At 40.8% G+C, this 23,909-nt stretch overlaps 1 protein-coding gene across 3 annotated transcripts in view; it reads left to right on the plus strand.

Moving 5' to 3' along the window:
• The window catches only part of NUP93 (nucleoporin 93), an 82,080-nt gene that overhangs the window by 57,720 nt on the left and 451 nt on the right, over positions 1–23,909 (plus strand). For 2 of the 3 annotated variants that reach the window (XM_062609238.1, XM_062609240.1), the window contains 17 exons: positions 473–547; positions 2,710–2,799; positions 4,127–4,266; positions 6,778–6,910; positions 8,014–8,171; positions 9,840–10,005; positions 11,094–11,187; positions 12,155–12,346; positions 12,590–12,716; positions 12,829–12,901; positions 13,229–13,273; positions 15,107–15,223; positions 16,009–16,127; positions 17,987–18,104; positions 18,483–18,566; positions 19,140–19,268; positions 22,210–22,281. In XM_062609238.1, the coding sequence (XP_062465222.1) occupies positions 473–547; positions 2,710–2,799; positions 4,127–4,266; positions 6,778–6,910; positions 8,014–8,171; positions 9,840–10,005; positions 11,094–11,187; positions 12,155–12,346; positions 12,590–12,716; positions 12,829–12,901; positions 13,229–13,273; positions 15,107–15,223; positions 16,009–16,127; positions 17,987–18,104; positions 18,483–18,566; positions 19,140–19,268; positions 22,210–22,281 (1,932 nt within the window). The remainder of the gene's footprint in view (positions 1–472; positions 548–2,709; positions 2,800–4,126; positions 4,267–6,777; positions 6,911–8,013; positions 8,172–9,839; positions 10,006–11,093; positions 11,188–12,154; positions 12,347–12,589; positions 12,717–12,828; positions 12,902–13,228; positions 13,274–15,106; positions 15,224–16,008; positions 16,128–17,986; positions 18,105–18,482; positions 18,567–19,139; positions 19,269–22,209; positions 22,282–23,909) is intronic. The other variant, XM_062609239.1, reaches the window with a different exon arrangement.

The following is a 23,909-nucleotide window of genomic DNA, read 5'->3' on the forward strand; positions in this document are numbered from 1 at the left end:
TAACTGAATGCTGCAGTCCTGTTTTGTGTCTGTGCCATGGTATTGGCACAAAGTGGAGTGGGTGTCAGATTTACTAGACTGAGTCCATTTAGGCTGGTCCACTGAATTCTGTGTGCTTGCTGTGATGGAGATTCAAAAAGAACACTAATGTGACAATAAGGAACCTTTCAGGAAAAAAATGGAAAGAATTAAAATTACAAGACGGTATCAAGAGACACCAGTGTCTTAATTCTAGAGAGCAGCTTGTTGGTTTGTGCACTAAATAAGGAGGGTTTCTGTGACTTCAGAAAATTTAAGCTATACTGGGAAGATAATGGGGTATTGCAGTGAGACAATGCATTTTACTCTCTGGACAGAGCTAAGGATTTGCACAATCAGGAATATGGTTTTGCTGCTGTTCTTTAGGAGTAGATATACTGGTAAAATGCATTGCAGCAATTTTATACTATCTTATACATTTCCTATTAAACAGCCCAGCTACACCGGTGAGTTGGGTCCTCCAGGTCGCAGCTCATTGGACAGCGTGGAGATGGTGTATGCTCGTCAGGTGAGTAGAAATAAAAGAAGAAACATAGTTAAATACTGCTTTCTACAATGAGGTGGGGAAAAGACAGCTTTGTGAGCATAGTGTGTGAGAAAATATGGTAGCTAAAGCCTGCAAATATCTGCCTGGAGTTAAAAAGCAATTGGAAAATACAAAAATTTAGCCTGACTTCTTAGAAATGTACTGACCTGTCTGCTACATGAATTTTTTGTCAGAAGGAGATTCTGAACACCATTATGACTGTAGAAATCACTTATGCATGTATAGTAAACTCTTTTCACCTTTCCAAAAAAAAAAAAAGGCAAAAAAAAAAAAAAAGCTTTTTTGCAATTCATGTCAGTACGTAATTGTACACAATAAAGACTTTATATTCCCTTTATGCTCACACAGAATCATAGAATGGTGTGGGTTGGAGGTGACCTGTGGAAGATCATTATTCTGATGTGTGCATGCAAGAAAAAACATGCTGAAGTATTAATCCTGATGTTTCTCAAATTATATCCTATTTTAATGGCATAACATATGAGCAGCTTTTGTGCATCAGCTATGAGTTAATGTCTGGTAGCATTAGGCTCCCTCTGAAAATTTTCAGGGGAAAGAGATGAACCTTTACATGAGCAATTTGTTACTTTTGTTATATGAGATGATATGTTTACCAGCACTGTTGGAAACAAAATGAAAGAGAAGCACTTGACTTTTCAAAATGGAATATCTGAAACGACACAGACAAAGCCTTGCCTAATCTGCACAAATTACTGTTATTGTGGGCATTGGCTTAGTCTTTGCTGAGCCAGATAGCAGCTTGTACAGCTGCTTTTTTCTATCTGCCTTCAGTTATGGGAACTATGAAGTAATGAGTCACAAAATGAGGTTGGTGATGTGCTGATACAGTGTACATTTGATTTAGTGGATCTTAATAGTACAGTAATACCTAAAGGGGATGACAAGAAATCTGGAGAGGGGCTTCTGACAAGGGCCTGTAGGGACAGGACAGAATGGCTCTAAACTGACAGGGGGAAGATTGAGATGAGATCTTAGGAAAAAGTTCTTCCTGAGGGTTATGAGGCCCTGGCACAGGTTGCCCAGAGAAACTGTGGCTGCCCCATCCCTGGCAGTGTTCAAGGCCAAGTTGGATGGGGTTTGGAGCAACCTGCTCTAGTGGAAGGTGTCCCTGCCCGTGGCAGGGTTGGAACTGGATGAGCTCTGAGGTCCCTTCCAACCCAAATCAGTCTGTGATTAATTTGTTTCATATCTCGTGTAACATACCTGCATTAAGGGTCTTCCTTATAGCATAATTATGTCTGTACTTTGAGGCTCTTGACATTATTCCCTGATTATTTTGTGAATATGGGAAGCCCAACCTCTCAAGCAGTACTAGTTCCAGGGGTGCTGGAGATGAGGCAGTCCATACTATTTCAGTTTATTAGCAGTCATGAATATGTTTTAATTAGGCTGAAATGATTAATTGTTCTTCATGGATAGCGCAGGCTGTTTCGTAGAAACATGGTGATTTCACTGATGCTAGATTCTATTTGCACTGCATCTTGAAGAAGTAGCAAGTGCAAAAGGGACTTAAAGTACAATGTCGCTACCTTTCTAGTTTTGAGAATTATTATTTTCAGATGTAGCTGGAAGGTTTTCAGGCTGAGAGTGAATAAATAATAGTAGAAGCAGCTAAATTAAGGCAATATTTAAATCAAACAGGGAGTGTGTGTGTATGTACAAGTTTGGAAGGGCCATGTTTCTGTTCCATTTGCTTGTGTCTGTTGGATTTCCTTGAATACTGCCATAAACCAGCAAAATAGTTTCTTTTGTATCAGCAAATAGGAGGCTGCCATGCAGGGGAATATCACAGCCGTCTAATGGTTGTGTCTGCTCTTTGTCTTTCAACAACTAGCTACAATTAGTCCAACTGGGCATTCAGCACAGTGCTTTGCCATGCAGAACCCCTGAATAGCTGGATTGCTGCTGGCTTCAGTGTGTTGTGGAAGGGTGGTTGCTGCCAGTGCCCATTCCTCTTGTGCTAAATTAGAGGGGGCTAATGTGGGAGGGAAGCAGAAGGGACACTGTTTTTGAAGCCTGGTTCAGATTTTGCTGCTGTAGCTGGGGAGGAAGAAGGGGAGCAATATGTACTGTTAAGATTGCTTATTTTCAATATGTTTCAGATTTATATTTATAATGAGAAGATAGTGAATGGACATCTGCAGCCTAACCTGGTGGACCTTTGCGCTGCTGTTGCAGAACTAGATGATAAGGTACTGCCAGTGAGTTAACATAAGGAAATGTGTTTAATCTGGTTTCAGCTGTGATTAGCAGCCTGCTGACATCGGTGGAAAAATACTGATATTGCCAAAAAGAATTGCATGGCTCCACAGAAAACACAGAGCCAGTACCGGAATCGTCTCTAGTACAGCAGGGCCCACCTGTGATGTAATTGGTCACGGAGAAAATTTCTTAACGCAGTGAAAAAGTAAAGATCCTGTTTTCACTGAGGTGTCTCATCATGGGCAATGCACTGTTGGGGGCAGCAGGAGAGGGCAGGGGAAATTGCTTTTCATTTTAAATGGTTTCTGTTACATTTGGTTTTCAAAACATCTCTTAATATCTATTGAATGTATTTAGTTGTATGTGAAGGGTCTTCAATTAGACCATGCTAGAGCTGAAGTAGGCTCCCTTAGCAAAGCTTAAAGCCCCTAGGATTGACTTTATATCAATGATCTACCTGCTTTGCTTATTCTTTTCTTTAATTGCTTTACCTTGATCTGCCCCCCAAAAAAGTAACACCTAAATGCACAAACCTGGCCACCTTTGACTTAGAAAATGGGGAGAGCAAAAACTGCTCAGAAGCAGAGGTGCAAATGCTTCAATCAGATCTGAATTACACATGTGCATCTTTGCTTTGAACAGCTGCGTTCATTTTGCTGGGGACAACTGAGTTTGAGAGTTCTTGCTGCTTTGAAGCACTGAGATCAAGCACCTGCCCTTGCTGAAGCCAACAGTGCTCTTATTTCTCAGTATTCTGCTGTTGCAGCAGGGATACCATAGTCCTGCAGACACTGATAGGTTCTTGTCCTTGTAAATGAGGAGACCTGGATGACTTTCAACCCTTTTTTCAAAACCTAATCTTTGTCCAAGTGATAAGTGTCCTTCAGATATTTCTTTGTGCAGTTGATAACACAGCCTTCCAGCAGCAGCCAGAGCAATTGCTTACATGAAAAGCTGATGCTGCTGTGGTATTCATTGAGTGGGAAGTCTGAACTGGAAATGGGCAAGGAGTTTGAGTACCAAGTATGCAGCCTAGGTTTGGAAATCAGTGTTGATCCTGGGTGACAGTTGCAGGTGCAATATTTGTAGCCATCTTCTTGCACAAGAATTATGCAGAGAAGCCTGGGAAATTGGAATTCTGCAGGACAGAAGTGACTTACCTTCATGACTGCATCCAGTATCTCCATCGCAAATCTAAATTGACATAACTTTTGGGGATTTATGGTTTTCATAAGCATCAGAATACCATGTAGCTCAGAACAGTGCTGTTGTTCACCTCTGTACTCATCACTGTTGCATGGAATGGCTTGTTCACAGAACATCTCTGAGATGTGGGCCATGGTGAAACAAATGACTGATGTTACCCTGGTTCCTGCTAGTGATGCCTTGAAAGTCCGGACCAGTATGGAAGTGCGAATGGAATTTGTGAGGCAGGCTCTGCAGTACCTTGAACAAAGGTAAGGCGAATGCTCTGGGTAGCACATTTTAATAGAGTTCCCTAATAATAAACTAGAATGACTTTAATGCAACACAAACATATTAACAGGTCAGCTACCATGTGCTGCTCACAGAAGCATCTGTTGCCTGTCTTTTCTGTTCTGCAGGGCTTAAAGCAGGCACTTGAATATAAAGCTGTTCTAGCTAAAAACTGTTCTAGTTAAAAACTGTTCTAGTTAAGAAGACTGATCCATGGGGAGGTTGTTTAGAAGACACAAGACCTTTTACTCTTTTTCCCATGTTGCCCTTAAATATTCTATGGCTGCATGGTCATATGTGAAGATTTTTTCACTTGTGGAAAGAGATCTATTTCCCCTCAGCAAAAACATTCCCCTTTTCCATATACTCCCTTTCCAATTGCTGGGCACTGCCAGCAGCTAGGACTGGGAGGAAATGAGGAAAGCACTGGGGACAAACCTGGTGCAATGAGTCAGGTTCTGATCATGCCATTTTCTATACTGAAAGGTTTGGCTAGGACTTGAAGAAGCTGAAGCTGGGACATCTATCAGTGATTTTCAGACTCTGGGAAATGGTTTACTGTCTATATTGGCAAGTATCATGGGGCCTATGCTCCTTGACCAAGACCATAGTTGGAGAACTGCAGGCTATGGAGCAGCCCAAAGCTAGAAAGACTTTTTAGCAGGGCCTTTTGCAACAAGATGAGGGGTGATAGTTTTAAACTGAAAGAGGGAGATTCAGGCTGTAAGTGAGGAAGAGTTTTTTCGCAATGAGTGTGGTAAGATACTGGCCCAGGTTGCCTAGGGAGGTGGTGGATGCACCATCCCTGGGGATATTCAAGGCTAGGCTGGATGTAGTTCTGAGCAACCTGATCTAGTTGAGGATGTCCCTGCTCATTGCAGGATCCCTTCCAACCCAAACCATTACCTGTGATGCTGTTCTATGATTCTGTGAATCCCTGGGTGTCTGTATTACCTATTCACTGCACATGTGGATACTGCAGCAGTGTAGCTGCCGATGCCAGCAGACTGGTTCAGCAGCAGGAAGCAAACAATAGCTGCAGTGCAGTGTGCAGGCATTTGTTACGGATACAGATCTGCCATCTGAGCACAGCAAGTGCTGCACTCTGATACAGCACACTGCGAAGAAATGTTATCGCCTCTTCTTGGCCTCTGACAGTAGGTAGCCACACCTCATCAGCACTCCTTGCCACCTGGGGTGGTGGCAGTGTGCCTGCCTCTGCACAGACCCTTGACACATCAGAAGCATCTTCTGTTTCCAGTTCTTCCATCTCAGCAGCATGCAATGAGCCAGTGACTTAACCCGATTTGCCGGATATCTGATGTGCTAGATTTTCAGAGTGCTGTTGTCTGCTAACTAAAATTAGGAATTAGTTGCATATTGTTGCCTCTGAATTGTGGAAATTAGGCCCTTCAGCCTTGAATTTTTTTTGGAAAAAAGGAAAACTAAAACCAAGCCACAACCAAACAAACCACAACCAGAAAAAAAAACCCAAACAAAAAAAAACCAACAAGAAACGACAACAAAAAAACAACCAACCAACCAAAAAACACAACAAAACAAACAAAAACAGAATAAAAAAAAAAAAACCAAACTAACCCTGTGCCTTGCTTTGAAGCTTTTCTTTCCTGCCAGACTTGGCTAACACTGAGGTGTTTCAATGCTCACTAGGCCCTCACAGGTACAAGGAAGAGATGTAATGCTTTTCTTGCATTAGCTGCTTTGGAGTACTGTGGTCTTAAGCCCTGAGGATCATGTGCTTAACTCTGCCATAATGTTAGTTATGAGGATTGAGTGATACTTGCCTACATTTAGCATAGCCTTTCAGTTTTATTGTCTGGTGGTACAATGTTTACAGAGAAAAAAAATGGAATTAAATGTAAGTTATTGTTGCTCCTTCAATGTATTTCTTCGATGTACAGACTTTCAAAACTCCTCCTCCTAAACATGAAAATTTCTTAAATTGATCTGCCTTCATTGAAGGCTTTGATGGTTTATTTTAGAAGGTGTTCTCAAAACTGCCTTTACCAGTTGCTTTTCTCTAAAGTCCCCTTTTCTCTGATTTTCTCCTAGTCCATGGCCCTAAGGTTTATATTTGTCCTTGGGGCAGGGAGGAAAGACAAACACATCTGTGGTGTTTTGTGATATTCTTTCATGACAGGATTGATAGTTAAAGTGTTAGGATGGGAAGGCTTTTTGCCAGTTAGCTAATTGAGTTTAACGTAGTACTAAGAGAACTTAATGAGAAGAACCTCATAATACAGAGTTGAACCTGGAGCAGTCCCCCACTGGCTACAAACATGGTGTCTCTTGAGACTGCTGACCACAAGGATCTTCCTAAATGGTCAGAAATGTTTGCCTCATTTTGTTGTAGTGATAATGTTTGAACATAAAGGTAATTAGCTTTAAATTGCTAATTCTGTTGGATCTGAAAGGCAGCGGGTGTTTTTGCAGCAAGTGTATTTCAGTCTGCTCACGCTTGTGTTTTTCAGTTACAAAAACTACACTTTTGTGACAGTCTTTGGAAACTTGCACCAGGCTCAGCTGGGTGGTGTCCCAGGGACCTTCCAACTAGTCTGCAGCTTCCTGAACATCAAACTCCCTGCGCCTGTCCCTGGTCTCCAGGTATGTCCATCACTGTTATCCAGTGAGCTAAAATAATAACACAAATCTGTTTGCTCCAGCACAGCCAGGAAATTAGTGCACCCTCCAGTGTTTTTTCTGTTGTTTAAACTGCAGGCTGTTTTTCTGAGCAACCTGATCTAGTCTAAGATATTCCTGTTTACTGCAGGAGGGTTGGACTAGATGAGCTTTAAAGGTCCTTTCCAACCCAAACTATTGTGTGATTCTCTGATTCCTTCTCCTGCATTTTTTCATTAGGAAAATGTAAGATAGTAGACAATCACTTTGAATTCAGAGCTACTCCTGAAGCAGGGTGGTACTCAGTAGTTTCAGTTCTAAATTCTAGAAATTATGGTCTCTTCTGGTGGTCTTTATAGAGATCAACATGCAAGTATTAAAATATGATGATTCAAAAAATATGGTGATTCAAAAAAGCAGTAACTTAGTCTCCCTGTTTTGTTTCTACTCTTTTTCTTTTTTTTTTTTTATGCTTATTGTAAGATGCTGATACCAGTTACTGATGACTAAATATGTAATGAATTAATCTTAACTGTAGCCTGAGCCTTTAATTTAGGAATCTGCATAAAATCTTATTCATCTGCACATAGTAGAAAGTGCATAGCTGTGCACCTACAAAATTACCAGGTAGGCAGTCTGGGTTGAAAAAGTAAAAGTTAAAAAATAATAAATTGTAACATTGGAGACTGCATAGTTGAGTCTAGCTGTCCTTTTATTGCTTGCTGAGATCTGGGATTGGTTTGGTATCTCTCTGTTCCAGTACAAATGATTTTACTACCTCAGTGGTCTAATCCAAATCTGCTTCCTGGGTGGAGAGGATATTGTATGATCGTATGCTAGTTCTGGGCTTGTCAAAACTGTAATCTGGGTAAACAGAAGAGTGTTCCATCCTTTGTTGCTAGGATGTGCACAGTTTTCACGGGACTTAAACCTCATGACCTCTGGCTTCTGTAAGAGAAACAGAATTTTTTACCAAAATCAGTGTGTCCATATAAGGTCAGAAATAATGAATGAGGCAAATAGTAAAAAAAAATAATTAAAATATGCTGCTTTTGAAGAATGTTAATTATTTCTTACTCTATTTTCAGGATGGTGAGGTAGAAGGACGTCCTGTCTGGGCACTGATTTACTACTGCATGCGATGTGGAGATTTGACTGCAGCCATGCATGTGGTGAAACGGGCACAGCATCAGCTGGGAGAGTTTAAAACCTGGTTCCAGGAGTACATGCACAGTAAAGATAGAAGGTAACTGGGGACTAGGAGAAATACTAGGAAAGATCTTTGTGAGTGGTGGGAATTGCTGTGGAGTAATGAAATAATCAGTGGCTTGGTAGAAAGAGAAGCAGCTCAGGTCTCTTCTGGTGGTGATAGATGCCTGGTGTTTATATTACCTATCTAAAGTACATACAAGAAGTGTGAGTATTTTAAATTGTGGCTTTTTAGTCTAGAAATTTTCATAGAAAAAGAGTTGTTTTAAAATATGCAAAGATTTACATGTCAAAAATAATACAGTGGTGTAGTTTTGCTTTTTTTACCATAGGATCTGCTCTGCATAACAGTAGGATTCTGCATACAGTAGATCAGGTTTAATCTACTGTCACAAATCCCGTGTCTTTTTATTTCCAACATGGCTTAATTTGGTTGAATTTCCTTTGGGGAATGCTTTTTCTGCGTGTGTTTTCATGATAATGCTGCATGATAAAAGCAAGTAGTGTTTGTTAGGGGGCTTTAGAGGCATTCACTCTCACATTCTTGCAAGTAGTTGAGTCAGTGCAGCTTAAGATGTGCTCTGAACTCTGCTGGGGAGGTTTAGGTGATCTTTTTTATCTTTCCACTTCCAGTGAATTTCAAATCAGTGCCTGGTCAGCTATTGTATTATAACTCTGCTCCCATGTGTGAACATGGCATTGTGCTAAGGTGCTGGCTGAAACTGAGGGAAGCCAGAGGGTCCTGCTGAGTGCAAGGACATGAACCCATAATATCCCACCTCAGCCTACAATAGCTTCATTCATATGTGGGAAGCCCTTATCCTGCAACATGTTGAATGCATTGGCCTTTTTAGGTACGAAAATGTGAACAAGAAGATATCTGTGTGTCTTAGAGAGGGGAAAAAGGATCAAAGTGTCATTTACTGAGTGTATGCCATGCTATTCTATAAATTACCCTGGTTTGTAGAGAATATCTAGGAGTGCTCATTATAACAAGATTGTTCCAGAAACCTTAGGGAAGGCACTGTCCTTGTTTTCATTACAAACATTTTAATGATAAAGAGCATAATTGACTTATGTGGGTTTTATTACAGCTATCAAAAGGTACTCTTCCTGCAGATTTGACAGACAATGTGAGAAAAACAAGGTCTAGGAAAACACTTTGATTCAGTTCTAAAAAATTCTCTGCAAGAGGTACAAGAAATAGAATGACAAAGAACATTGTGACAGTATTTATTATTTTCTTTTTTTTTATTATTATTATTTATTATTAAAGTGTCTCTCCTAAAAGACTTCATGGTACAACTACCTGCTCACTTTTTAGTTATTAACCCAAAGACTTTGTGAGCTCTTTTTCTGAAGTGATGAAGTAGCAGCAGAGTCAGACTAAAATGGCTCATCTACCACAATATTAACACACCCTAAAAAGGCTGTCATCTTTTTTTTTTTTTCCTGCAGTAGGTATTTGAAGATGATCCTCCATAACTTTAATTAGATATTTAAATTCACATGTGCAGAATCTTGACCTGCAGATATAAATAGAAGGTGCAAGAAATATAAGACGGTGCTTACTGTCATTATGGCCTTTCTGTGAATGTGCACCTATTTACATTGGTTTGTGTCCAGTTTTCCTCATACAGGGAAAGATGGGTTTCATGTCTTTTCTATCCATGTGTTGGGTTTTTTTGACTCTTTTTCCCCTTAGACTGTCTCCTGCCACAGAAAATAAGCTGCGTCTTCACTACAGACGAGCTCTGAGAAATAACACGGACCCCTACAAAAGGGCTGTTTACTGTATTATTGGCCGTTGTGACATTACAGATAACCAGAGTGAAGTTGCTGATAAAACAGAAGATTATCTTTGGCTAAAAGTAAGTGTGGTGGTGGGGTTGTATTGCTGTTTGTTGGTTTTTGGGGTTTGCATCCTCAAGGAAAGAGAGATCTATCTGTCTGAGAATAAATGGCATTTAATGGGAAGGTGTTTTCCTCCTGTTCTTCACTGTGAGGGCAGTCAGACATTGGAATAGGGTGCCCAGAGAAGCTCTGGCTGCCCCATCCCTGGCAGTGTTCAAGGCCAGGATGAACGGGGCTTTGAGCAACTTGGTCTAGTGGGAGGTTTCCCTACCCGTGGCAGGGGGTTGGAACTAGATAATCTTTAAGTTCCCTTCCAACCCGAACCATTCTGTGATTCTTTAAGAACAGGTGTAAATGGTATTGCATTTCTACAATGCTCTGCTGACCTACCTCCTTCTAGATGGGGTGTTCTGCATCAGTGTAATGCATCCAACTTGACCTTGGGGTGGTGAAGGGCTGGGAACCTGATTCTCAGGGTTGCTCTATTACCCTCTGTGCTCTCAGGTGTTAATTTGGGGACACTTGTCTTTTTGGAAGTGTCATGTTCTACATTTGACACTGATCTTTGTCAGCTGTTTTTACAAATAGTGTTAGCTTGATGCAGTGAGGATCCTTTTGAATTTTCCTTTCTGGTTGGATTATAGCTGAAATGTTGGGGTCCATTGGAAGTAGACGCTGTCAATATTTACTGCAGTACAAAGTCCTTATAGTTTTGGTGGGAGCATGAGAGGTACCGGTCAGTACCCATTTCTCCCCTTTATCTGAAAGAGCGAGTAGAATGAGGTATTTGTTAAGACTGGGTAAAAAAAAAGTAATGCTTTTAATTACTGCTTGCATATTCAGAGTCCCAGCATCAGAGTTTGATGGAATGGACAGATAGAGAAGGACCCTCTGGGTTATATCTGCATAGATTTCTGCTGTTGCTATGTTAGAGATCTTTACTTTCTGGCAATGGATCCACCTGATGTTGTGACTAGAAGTAGTTTCTACTCAGTTGGTCCAATCTTAGGAGGGGCTGCTGATGGAACAAATATATTCTGAGTGCATACCTTGTGCAAGATGAAGTTGAAAGATCTGTGTTTATTTTTGTGGTTGACTTTTTTAGCTGAACCAGGTGTGTTTTGATGATGATGGTGCAAGTTCTCCACAAGACCGACTGACATTATCACAGTTCCAGAAGCAGCTTCTAGAAGACTATGGTAAGAAACCACAGAGGTGTGTTGCTTGGGGCTCTGCTTTTCCGCTTAGGGCTCTTTCCAAATTCTTGCTTCCCTAGAGCAATGGCAGACTTCAGGAGGACACGATGAATGGGTCCTGTCCCCAGCAATCCAGAGAGTGAATATTCATCTGTGAACAGCACTGCTGCTATTTTACTTCATTTGTACTAAATTGTAGATTGCCTTTTTTCTCACCATAAATATGCTAAGGTCTTCTAAGAAAACTTCCAACTTCTGAAATACAGAACAGGAAAGCAATCATTACCTAATGTAGGCATGTGTTTCCAATGCTTTTTCCGTGTGCGTCTTGTTCATTGTTTCCCTTACATTCAAGTAATTTTCTGGGGCCCCAAATCACAGTTCCTTCCACTTCAGAAAGTGTCCACAGCCCAACAGACTGTCTTTTCCCTTAATCGTCTTCCAACCAATCAAAATGAGCTCACTTGAACTATCCAAAACGTACAGAATTTGATTCTCCACACCTTCTACTTTGGAGTGTTGCTCACCCAGATAAAAAAGTGTGGAAAAGAAATAAAATAAGCTACCATTGGTGTTGCTTAATAGGAAAATCCAGGGGTGTAACCTTTTCTGTACCTCTTGGCATAAGTATAAATGAAGGCAAAAAGCTGTGGTCTTTAAACAGTTTATTGCATCTATCGAAGTTGATGTTCATTGTCTTAAAGAGCAAAGCAGCTTTTCTTATCTCTTTCCCTTCCTGAATATGTCTTTATGCTGTGGTCTTTTGCAATCTATTTTCAGTGAAACAGCTATAGATAAGGCACCAGTGTGTGATTAGGTATTCACTTTTGTCTAGGGTGTTTATTTCAGTTGGCACTAAATAAACAATAATGATGTACTGTGACAGGAAACAACTCTGTCAATGATCTGTGATTGCAAAATCATTTTGACTTAAGGCTCTGTGTGTGTTTTGTGGGTTTTTTTTTTTCAGGTGAATCACATTTTGCAGTGAACCAGCAGCCTTTCCTCTACTTCCAAGTATTGTTCTTGACAGCACAGTTTGAAGCTGCAATTGCTTTTCTCTTCCGGATGGAGCGCTTGCGTTGTCATGCTGTTCATGTTGCTTTGGTCATGTTTGAGTTAAAATTGCTCCTGAAATCTTCTGGGCAGAGTGCACAGCTGTGTAAGTCCTGCACATTGACTTGACAATAAAGGAGTATTTTCTGTGCCCTTGAGAGTACCCTGTAGACACTGCAGGTCTGTATAATTGATCAAACAAGCAGTGTTTATCAGCACAATCTCCTAAAAGTTAATGGTTTTAGTTGCATTAGAACTCTGGATCATGGCTCTGCCTTATTTCAGGTGAAGATCAGAGAAACATTTCCTGGCACTAGCTTCTTTAATGGTGTTGTTTCTGACATTGCAGTAAGCCACGAAGCTGGTGACCCTCCTGGTGTAAGGCGTCTGAATTTTGTGCGGCTCTTGATGCTTTACACCCGTAAGTTTGAATCAACAGATCCAAGGGAAGCCCTGCAGTATTTTTACTTTCTCAGGTAGGGGCTAATATGTGTCTCTAGATTTTCTCCTAGCTATTAAGAATGATTAAGCAGTACCTAAGAAGTCCTCTGAAACAGAAGTTTCTTCCTCCTTCCCTTTCTTTTGTAGGAATGAGAAGGACAGCCAAGGAGAGAACATGTTCTTGCGTTGTGTTAGTGAAATAGTAATTGAAAGCAGAGAGGTATGTTTGGCCATGTTTTGCCTTCCTCATTTAAACTGGCATTTGTTTCTTCATTGACATCTTTAGCAGGCAGGATAGCCTGAAATGGTTTTTACACTTTCTGCGTGATGCGGGTGTAGGTGATGGGAAATCTCACAATGACCATGTGTTCAAGATATTTAATAAGTTTCTCCTGTTGTTAATATACAGATAATGTTGACATCCATCACTGGTTTTTATTCATCCATGACTGCATCTTTGTACTTAGTAAATAGGTTGTGAAGTATGTGCAGTTCATCCCTCTGTTTTTGTTCTTTTTTTTCTTACTTTACATCTGTGTGGACATAGTTTGATATGATTCTTGGAAAGTTGGAAAACGATGGGAGTAGAAAGGTGAGTTGACAATTTATATTTTACATATAAAGTAGAAACTGTGATTTCCAAGCTAGTCATGAGACTATCTTGCTTTTCTTTATTTTTCGCTAGCCAAAATATCACTGTGTTTGAATATGTACGAGTTCTCAAAGAAGGAACTTCTTCTCAGTGAGGGTGACGGAACACTGGAACAGGCTGCCCAGGGAGGTTGTGGAGTCTCCTTCCCTGGAGACATTCAAAGCCCGCCTGGACACATTCCTGTGTAACGTTATCTAGGTGTTCCTGCTCTGGCAGGGGGATTGGACTAGATGATCTTTTGAGGTCCCTTCCAATCTCCAGCATACTGTGTGATACTGTGAAAGTATGAGATCCTTTTACAGAATAGTACAGACCTACAGAATAATACCGAATTTCAGGTCAGGAACTGCAGGGCAAAGAGTGTCCCTACAGACAGCCAGTGTAACTAAAGAAACAGGTGGCATCAGGTAACTTCAGCGAGGTCTGAATTTCATTTTTATAGTATGAAATGGAATTCAGCACACATTAGTAAAAAGCAGTTAGCAAAAATTGATTGCTTGTAAGTGGGTGGGAGATTATTCTGTTAACTGAGATGTGCATGTAAAAACTATCTATATGACATTATCCTCATTCACTTCAGAGGAGAAATGTAACAGCCCGTTACAAATTCTTTTAGGGAAGGGAGCAAGCGCTAAAAGACCTCAGACGTAGCCACAACTGATCTGGCCTCTCCGTAGAGATGAGGGTGAATATTAGATCAAAGAGCAGCTGGTTTTAGTTGTGATGGATTTTACATCTGCTTTAAAAGCAGTAATCTAAAAGTAAAATGCAAGTTTACATGATCAGAAGAAAAAGGAAGTTTTAAGATTTCATGTGAAGAGAGTGCATGCGAATGATTACAATTTTAGATAATCAGTAAAGGTTTCTAGTTTGCTGTGGCAATTTTGGAAGCTTTCTGTGTAAGGCACACTACAAAATTGTTTAAATCTTAATTTTAAGATTGGGGTTCATACTGCAAACATTATGACTGTCAGGAAAAAAAATAAATGGTGACACACACGCAAGTTGTTTTTGACAGGACTTTCTTTAAGATGTTTTTGTTCTGTCAGCTTAAATGCAGTGAGATTGCACACACGAGAGCATGGTAACTCAGTCATCTTTACAAATATCTTTTCATTTTACAGTTATTTGTAAGATAGTTTTTAGATTAGATCATTAGTGCTGAATTCAGTTTTCTTTATTTTACTCATTTCCCTTTTAATGTAACTGTATTTTTGTGTTCCTGTAGTATGAAAACAGCAATCTTAGTTAAGAAAATAAATTCTTCTAGTCTTATTTTTACATCCTCAACTACAGTAAAATCCTTCCCAGATATCCTTGACTCTTTCCCTCTTTTCATTCTACTTGTGTTTATTATTTCTTTTAAAATTCTTGAAACCCTTTCATTTGTCCATGTAAGATTTCACTTACAACGGTCTTGCCAATATACACAAACAGCATCCCTGGAGACCCTGGCACATTATATTCTGAAGTCTTTTGTGTTTTCTTCGCCTCTGTAATGTGTCATCAGCAATTAAAGTAATTTTGAATTTAACCTGTTATCTGGGTCATTTTGAATGAATGAAAATCTGCAGATGTCTCAGTGCTGACTCTGTTTTGGAGGAAGTCTCTCTCACTAGAGCTCTTTCTATTTTTAACGTGTCCCTTTTGCATGTTCCCATGGAAATGTAAAAGTCATTCTAATCATAATCCAACATGTAAAATATTCATTGCCATGACAGAGTATTTAGGAGGTTTTAGACATTCTGATTTCTTTTTGTCTCACGTCTTTAGCCTGGAGTGATAGACAAGTTTACAAGTGACACAAAACCCATTATCAATAAAGTTGCTTCTGCAGCAGAAAATAAAGGATTGTTTGAAGAAGCTGCAAAACTGTATGACCTTGCAAAGGTAAATATCTTGTGTGCTACCTTAAATATCTACCTGGTTCACCTCTTTTTTTTTCCAAACATTCTCCCTGTGATTAGGAGGTTAAATTTAATCTCTGAGATTGAATTGCCTTTATCCCTTCTCTGGCAGTGTTCCAGCTTGGATGGGGCTTGGAGCAACCTGGTCTAGTGGAAGGTGTCCCTGCCCATTGCAGGGAGTTGGATCTGGATGAGCTTTGAAGTCCCTTTCAACCCAAACCATTCTAGGATTCTATAATTCAAGCAGATTATTTCTGCTGCTGTTAAAGCAGAGCCATTGGCTAAATGGAGCAGGGTTTTGATAAGTAAACCCAGATGGCTTGCACTCCAACCTATTCTGATTTAAGACATCCTGGTTCTTGATCAGTGTGGCTTTTTGAAGAGTTTGCCTCAGGCATGATTTTATCCTGGCTAGTGAAGTTGTTTATCTGGAGTGTGCTCTTCCAATTTCGTAGATGTTGAATTGAAATCTAAAATAGTTGGACTTTATATTGAGTACTCATGTTTCCTTTTAAAATATATTTGAAATTAAAATGGATGGAACCATAGCCACTGTTTTAGAGAAAAATTAGGGGAAAATACTTTTCCACGTGGGCCTGCACAATTATGTTGCTCACAGCTAATATGATCTTGCCCCTTTATGGGAGGGAGGCATCTCTGAGCTTGCACTAGGCACTGCTGTATGAGACCTTTCTGCTTCTTCAGTGAGATTAAAACACTAAGTCCCATTGTACTCCTTTTATCTGTGTGTAACTTTGATACCAACAGAACCCTGACAAAGTTCTAGAATTGATGAACAAGCTCCTCAGTCCCGTCATTCCCCAGATCAGCACCCCCCAATCAAACAAGGAGCGGTTGAAGAACATGGCCCATTCAATTGCTGAGAGGTAAGAGAAGGTGGGGGTATTAGTTCCTGACTTTTTCTGCTGCCAGGACAGTGGCAGCCACAGCTATGTATTCAGGAAGACAAGAAAAGAGGTCGGAATTTATCCTGTCCTGCTCATTACAGCCTGTAGTATTGAAACCAGAAACATAATCTTCAGGGGAAGGGCAGGTAAATGTGGCAAGAAGCTTTACCTGTAGGTGAATCAGGAAAAGAGAATTGCAGGATTGCCAGCTGGAAACATAGTCTATTAAGGAGCAATAAATACAGTGAATTGTATGGTTTAGATTATTTTTAAAGTAAAATACTGTAACAGTTGCAGAATCATGGCATACAATTCACTTGTTTGAAATAGTATTAAGAAAGAGCTATAATATTCTGAGTTGTAACAGCAGAGTGGTGAGTTCAGTAGCTGAAATGCTGCTTTAATGAAAGATAAAAGGAACGTTTAAGCTGAGGTGAGTGTATGGCTAATGTAACCGTGGGCCTCATTTCCACAACCCTTCCTAGCACTTCAGGAAGGTGCTATGTGGTGTTTAGAAAAGAGAGAGAAGTGACCAAAAGGAATGTTTCCTGCAGTGTCCCTGTGCTAATTATGATACGTGTTTGAGAAACGTCAGTGCTGAAGATTCATTAGCAGCTAGAAGCCTAAGAATAACCTGCTTCCGAAAGGATGTAATTGCGAAATAGCTTTGGGATTTTTAAAATCATCATCTTTTGGTGCAGTGACTGCCATGGATAATTCCTATATTTTACTAGAGCAAAATGTGGATACCTGTGAGAAGTGTCTTACAGCTTCTCCTCAACCACTGTGGTGTGAGAGAATAAAATAAACCAAGCATGCTTGTTGGCCCTTGGAAATTAGGAAAGCAAATACAGAAATGTATTGATTTCAGTCAAAGGCATTTGTCATTCTTTTGACAAGTGGCATTTGTCAGTCACTTCTTCACTCAGCCCTTGGTTCATTTAGTCAGGCTGCTGACTGAGTGAAAAGTGGTGCCATATTGACTTAGTGAGAGCCTCATTTGGTAGCAGACATTAAACCTGTGGCTTGAGGTTAAGCGTCAGCAAAGGCTGTAATGGGCTTTGTTTTGCTACTTGCTTTGATCTGGATGAGAGAGCTGAATATGACTGTTCAATAATGCCACTTTACAGCTGCAAACCTTCATGATTGCAAAGCTGAAATGGTTCCGATTAGCTCATGTTCTTGCCAATTAAATGCAATACAGGGCTCTGTACTGACAGACAGCACTGTAGCAGTGCAGCTTTCCTTCTGTGATGATTTTGGAGCAGGGGAGACACCCAACAGAAAAGGCCAAGAAACTCTTTATCTTCCTCCTCTGTGTACTTGACCACTCTTGCTATTACCTTGAGAAAGGAGCTTCTTGCTGACTTCGTGCTATGAGGAGTAAGAGCAGACAGCCCTCCATTTCATTGCCTAGCAAGTGCAGCTCGAGAGAGCATGCAGAAGCGTCTAATCTAGTTTTAAGTCTTAACTTCCTGCCTGAAGCAGATAGTTCTACTATTGTCTACTATAAACTATGTAAATATGTTAAATATGCTTGTACAGTGCTTACTTTGCAGGTCTGTGATTCCTGTCACTGTTTTCCTCATGAATATGGGAAGTGTAAACATTTAAAAGGAAGCAAAAGTCAGATTAGGTGGAAAACTGAATTGAATAAAAGTATTTTTAAAAAGTCACAGCCTGTGAAAATTCTGCCTCCTGGTTAAGGAACTTTAAGGCTGTCCTTTATTAGATGCCTTCTGTCCTTGTGCTGTATGTCTCTGCTTCCAGGAATTGCACAAGCACATTTATAAATGTTGCCATTTCGAACAGTAAAATTGTAAACCAATTTCTTTCAGGTACAAAGCTCAGGGGATAAGTGCAAAGAAATCCGTTGACTCCACGTTCTACCTTCTGCTAGACTTAATCACATTTTTTGATGAATATCACGCTGGTCATGTTGACAGGGCCTTTGATGTAAGTTTCAAGATTTCTGTTTGAAGTGCAGCCTTCCTAATGCCCTTGAAAGCCCAGAATGTCTCAAATAACATCACTTAAAAGAAAAAAAAAACTGTATTTAATGAGTTAGAAAGTGATGCAGTACTGTAGGAATCTAAAAAATGTGTTTCTCTCCAGTTGCTTGACAATCAGAAAGATCTTTCTGAAGCTGATTTGTAGATATTGAACAAAATATTCCTGCTGCTCAGCAAAGTGAGGAGATAGTAAACAACAGTCAAATTATTTCTCTTAAATGTAATCATAAACATTTCATTAACACTTCAAAACCATACTTTATTAATGTATGGTACATAGAACATTGATTATTTCCTCTGATTCCTGCATTTCTTTTTGAAGATTATTGAACGCCTAAAGCTTGTACCTCTTAGCCAAGATTGTGTAGAGGAGAGAGTTGCTGCCTTCCGGAATTTCAGTGATGAAGTAAGTAATGTCTCATGGTTTTAGCTTCCAAAAGCCTTTTGCTGTGTTAAAAGAATCTTAAAACCTTGTCAGCCTTGTCATCTCATTATTCTTATGCTTTAGCAGGGACACAGGATAGGATTATTTTGCATTCATACAAGTTGGCTTTCAACTTTCAGTAGAATTCCCAACGCAGAAATCCTGTCTCCATTTGGGAGAGCACATCTGCAAATCTGAATCTCTCTAAACTTGCTGAGTTTGATTCAAGAATTTGGCATATTGAAAACTTTCAACTGTGCTGCTGAGTTAGTTTTCTGTGCTCTTAATGGTCACCAAGCATTTGTAGGGTCTGTTTCCTTCCCCCCAAATTCGAGGAAATTGTGTATCTGGGTACTAGCAGATGTCTCAAAACTCTGCATAACTTTTTTTACTAGGTGATGCAGTCACAGCAGGGGTAACTATTAAATGTATGGATGTACTATAAGTAAATGTCAACCATAGTTAATGCTTGGTTTTCTGATGTATAGCAGAGGTAATGATTCTGTCAACCTGCTCTTCATTGCAATGTGTCTATTTTTCTGCTTCCGTGTGTAGATCAGACACAACTTATCTGAGGTCCTGCTTGCAACTATGAATATTTTATTCACCCAGTATAAGAGGATGAAAGGCACAAGTCCAGCCACTCCTACCAGACCCCAACGGGTAATGGAAGACAGAGATTCGGTAAGATTGTAATCCTCATTGTCTAACAATTTTTCCTACTTCCTTTTTTCCCTGATTTCAAGGGATTTGACTTCAAATAAATGTGACTCTCTAATGGTCTTGAATTTTGACTTTCCCAGTTACTTAGTCTTTGCCTACTCAGCCTGCTTGGTTACTTGCGAAAGAGTAGTCTCAAAACTAACTTTGTGAAAAGAAAGAATATTGCTTTAAACGGCAGTGAGCTAAATAAGATACATTGTACTATATATCCATCTCCTAGCAAGAGAAAACAAGTGTTCAGTTTGCTTCTTGGTGGGATCTTAAATGGTTAACTGATGTGAAGAGTGCAGTGTCTCTATGATGGTCAGTGTTGCTGCCTTGAGAACTGAGCTGCTTTTTTTCCAGAAGGTAGTTTCCACTTCTTTCACTTGAGTTAGTCCCTTGTTCGTGCATAACTGATTTGTGGTGGAAAGGCTTCTTTGATTCCTCTTCTTGGCTAGCTTCTGTAGTGATGTGGGCTGGTATTTTCAGCCTGTCCTCAGGCAGTACACGCAGATGCTCAAGTACAATCACTTGGGGAATGGCTGTAGCAGTTTGCCTGTGTTGTTCTGCTGCCTCTGCAGCTTCCTGGTACAATGGTGTGTGGTCCAGCTGCTGGTTTAAATGGCTGACAATGGTGAGTTTGATGTCACTAGTGCTAGAGTTGGTGCTGAAGCATCTCCCCCACCCACTGATAGGAACCTATGCCTTCAGCAAGGCTTAAAATTGGTGTCACTTAAAGGGTACAGTCAGAGTTGCAGACAGCGACCTGTCAACATGCTTTGTTGAACAGAATGGTTCTCAGCTTAGCTGTCCTCAGGTTTGGACTTGCAGCTCTTGTTCAGTTGAAGCTGCCACAGGCACTTGAACACCAGTGCCAAACCTCTCATATCATCATAGAAATCAGGAAATAAATACCAACTTCTGTTGAGAATGAAAACCAACTTGGGCCACAGCGAGCTTTATGCCAGGCTTTGGTCATCTGCAAAAATGCCTTTGATCTGTAAATTGCAATATTGGTAGAAGTCTTAGCAGCATCTGTAAATTACATCAGAAAATGAAAGGCTTGAGTAATGATGCAGCTTTGTCTTTGGGCAGCTTTAGTCTGTGTGAGAACTACAGGATCCTGCCTGCAGCTGTGCTGGTACTGTAGATCAGCAAAATTGGAGAGGGATGCATGCTGCTTGGACTTTTCCCACCTTAAATTGTGTGTAGAAGTCCCAGGCTAACTGTGTTCACCAGGTTGGGGCTGAGCAAACAGCCTTAGCTCCCTGCTTTCAGAGTGAGCTGTTTATTTTGTTTTGGTGATTTCAGTCTTGTGCCTTACATAGAAGCATTTACCGTCTCCATAAGGGTGGAATGCTGTCAGGTGTCATCTTGGTAGGAATGTCAGGACCAAAAATTATTGGACTGATTGGCAATGGGATCAGCAGTGTTGCTGGCAGGAATCTGTGTAAAAGGAAGCCACCATGACATCATATATATCAACAGTGTGCCTGTCACCAGCATGCTCAGCATGAGTGTGCTTCATAAACATGTTCTGCGCTTTCATGCTGTAGATTTGTTGGAGTTAAGCTGATGAAGTACCTTGCTAAAAACCCTTGAAAACTTGGGTTTTTCAGGCTTCATGTTTTGTTAATCAAGCTTCTAACCTTGTGGTGGGATCTCATGGCAGCAGGGTATCAGTGGTGCTGGAGGCACAGGGTTTCTGAGTCACAGATCTCTGGCTGCTTTATGCAATAAAAGCTGTGCTTAACCATTAGAGGGACAAGCACTTGCTGTCTGCAGCCAGGGAGGTGATAACAGAATAGTGATATGGCTGTAATGTCAGAAGGGATTATAAATCTGCTAATGTAGGGTTAATTGGAAAGAAGAAACCTACAGCTTAAGCTCCCTGCTGCCTAAAGATTTGCATATGAGAAAAATACCAGGCATGGGCACATGGAAGGTAGGGTAAGAATAGCTTTAGCACATGTTCCCCTTTTTTCTTACCCTGAAAAATTTCCCCCAGGACTGCAGGAGCAGGGAATCTGGATCACTTCAGTGTCCCTGTCTGTGAATCAGCTCAGGGGTTTTTAGTGGTGGGACAAAATGAGAACATTTTGAGTGTGAGAGAGGTGTTTCTTTAACAAAATCTCCCCAGTCACCTCAACAGAGATGGTAGATCCAAGCTTCTGCAAGCTGCGCTTGGCAAAAAGTTTTCTTTAGAACTTCCTAGGGACCCAGGGAACTTTTTTCCACAGGCAAGCACATTTTAAGGGAAATTTAGTTCTTCCGGAAGTTTAACAATCTCGGCACATTGCCCACTAGGCAGTGGAAGCAAAAAATGACCCTGTTTTGAATAGGTCTTTGAAATCCCCGGGCTTTTTCTGGGTAGAAGCAGACAGATTCACATCCCTCTGTTCATCAGAAGAATTTGAAAATGTGAGGTAGTAGCTCTTTGTAAGTCTGTGGCTTATTCCATGTAGCGGGGAACAGAGTCCCCCAGAGCAGGAACACAGTCCTTGAGTTTGCCTCTAGTGTGGACAAAATCCCGAAGTGGGGGTCCTGCTCTGAGAGGCAGGGACTAGAGGAGATTCAGCAGGAGCAGTGTGGATCCAGCACCAAGGACAAGATGGAGAGGAATAGGACTGCTGGAACCCACTGAACCAGTAATGCTCTCTGGTAGAATAACTCCCGTCCCACTTCAGAGATGAAATAGGGTTTATTTTGAAATGATCTGGTTTGGAGGCAGAGCTGGTGTTTGATGCATTTTGTTTATTTCAGAATGAAGTTGCCTAAGCTATACGTTGAGTCTTTTTTTTTTTTTTTTAAGGTATATACATTAATAAGTTTTGGGAATGAGGGAGCAAAGTCCTGTACCACTTGGCCTGATCCATTTTGTCATATTTTATATATTGTATCTCATTTGTCCATATTTCAGGCAGAGATAGCAGCGAGCCCAGACTGCAGTGCTGGAAACCGTGGCTGCAACAACAGCCCTGACACAGATGCCGTGAGTGCCTGACAGCAATGTCATCTGCTCCCCACCCCGATTCGGGGTGGCAAACTCTGTGGAGCAGCCCAAGGGCATTATCTGAGAGGCAAAATTAGGTCATGAAAAGAATGGAATTGTTCTTTTTATTTGTGGTTTTATTTTAAATCGCAAGTGACTCTAACATTCATGAAGTAATTACAGCCAATAGAACATCTAGACCTCCAGGCTGCTCTTAACCTCAGCAAACCTCTGTTTGTTCTTCCTCAAGTGTTGTTTTGATTTTTAAAAATAGACCAGCTTTAGTATCATTGCTGCCACAAAGTAAAGGGAATAGTAACTGAGGCTGCTCCTAAGCCTGCCATAGTCACAGTGAGAGGTTTCACTTCTTAATATTTTAATTCCAAAGAGTCAGACACCTTGACATTCCTTTTTTTTCCCACCTACCTGTTTGACCTTGTTAACTAGGTGGTAATTTGCAGCTGGGGAAATCATCCTGGGAGCTTTGGGCAATTGGGTCAGTCCCAAGTTTTCTGCTTACTCCAGAGGCACTGCTGATGTGATGTGCTGCCTCCTGACATTCCTCAGCTGCAGTGCTTAAGGAAGGGAGGAGTGACTTCCATTCTTATTACTCCTCTGCAGCTCCAGGTATCCATCCCTCCATCCACCCATCCTCAGCCACACAGGAATACAGTGCAAGATGGGAACTCTGCTCTGTATTTCGCCAGGCCACTGGACTTTGTAGGCAGTCACAGCTTTCCTTCAAACAGATAATGGAAATGGAGCATTAAATGGCTGTGAGCTCAGGGCTAAAGAAAACTTAATTTCCTGCCCCATGTGTAAAGTTTACTGTCTTTTGCCCAGTTGAAGCAGTAGCATTTAGACAGTGCTTGAAACAAGCAGATGAGCATTTCCACTATCAGCTGCCAAAGCTCCTCTGCTGCTATTGAGTAACTGACTGGTTTAACATTACCCTGGAAAAGGGATAGAATTGCCCAGACGGGCCTCGGGAATGGTGTTTATAACTGTGCCCAGCCATGTAATGGACTTCGGTCACTTCTCCGTTTGTAAGCTCCGGCTGTCAGATTTACCATCCGCATGCCTGCAGCACCTAACTGTGCTCTAGCTTTCCCTGCAGTCAGTAGATTAAAGAAAGATTTGACCAGCAGGATCTTCTAGTGCAGTAATTTAGAGATGCTTAACATTTAAGAAGAAAATACTGTGAGCAATCAAACCAGTCTGCATAGTTTTCCATAGGGATACAGGCTTTTTATGTTGTCCTGACATCTACCAGTTACAGAAATGATTTTCCTTTTAATTTACTCGTGTTTTAACAAACTAGACAAATTATCCCTGAATTCCTTCCGCTATTGTGTAGCCTTCTCAAGAAGGGATTTGGTTACTTTAGGCAAAGGTCTCCGGGTGTTCTTAATACATCTGCTTTCATCACACTATGGAATGAAGAGCCTTTAAAGATGTTCATGTGTTGTAGGGGATGCTGGAGGCCTCTGGGCATGTGTGGCACCACAGGTTTGTTTCTGGTATCTGCTTTAAGAGTGTTAGTGCTGCCTTTCAGCAGGGTTTGCTTTAGACTTTGCAAGGTGGGAAGGAGTCCTGTTGCCATGGGAAAGCCCACTTCATACAGAAAT

Source organism: Pezoporus occidentalis, unplaced genomic scaffold, assembly GCF_034315485.1.
Source record: "Pezoporus occidentalis ecotype Australia unplaced genomic scaffold, CSIRO_AGI_Poc_V1 ctg135, whole genome shotgun sequence".
Lineage (NCBI taxonomy): Eukaryota > Metazoa > Chordata > Aves > Psittaciformes > Psittacidae > Pezoporus > Pezoporus occidentalis.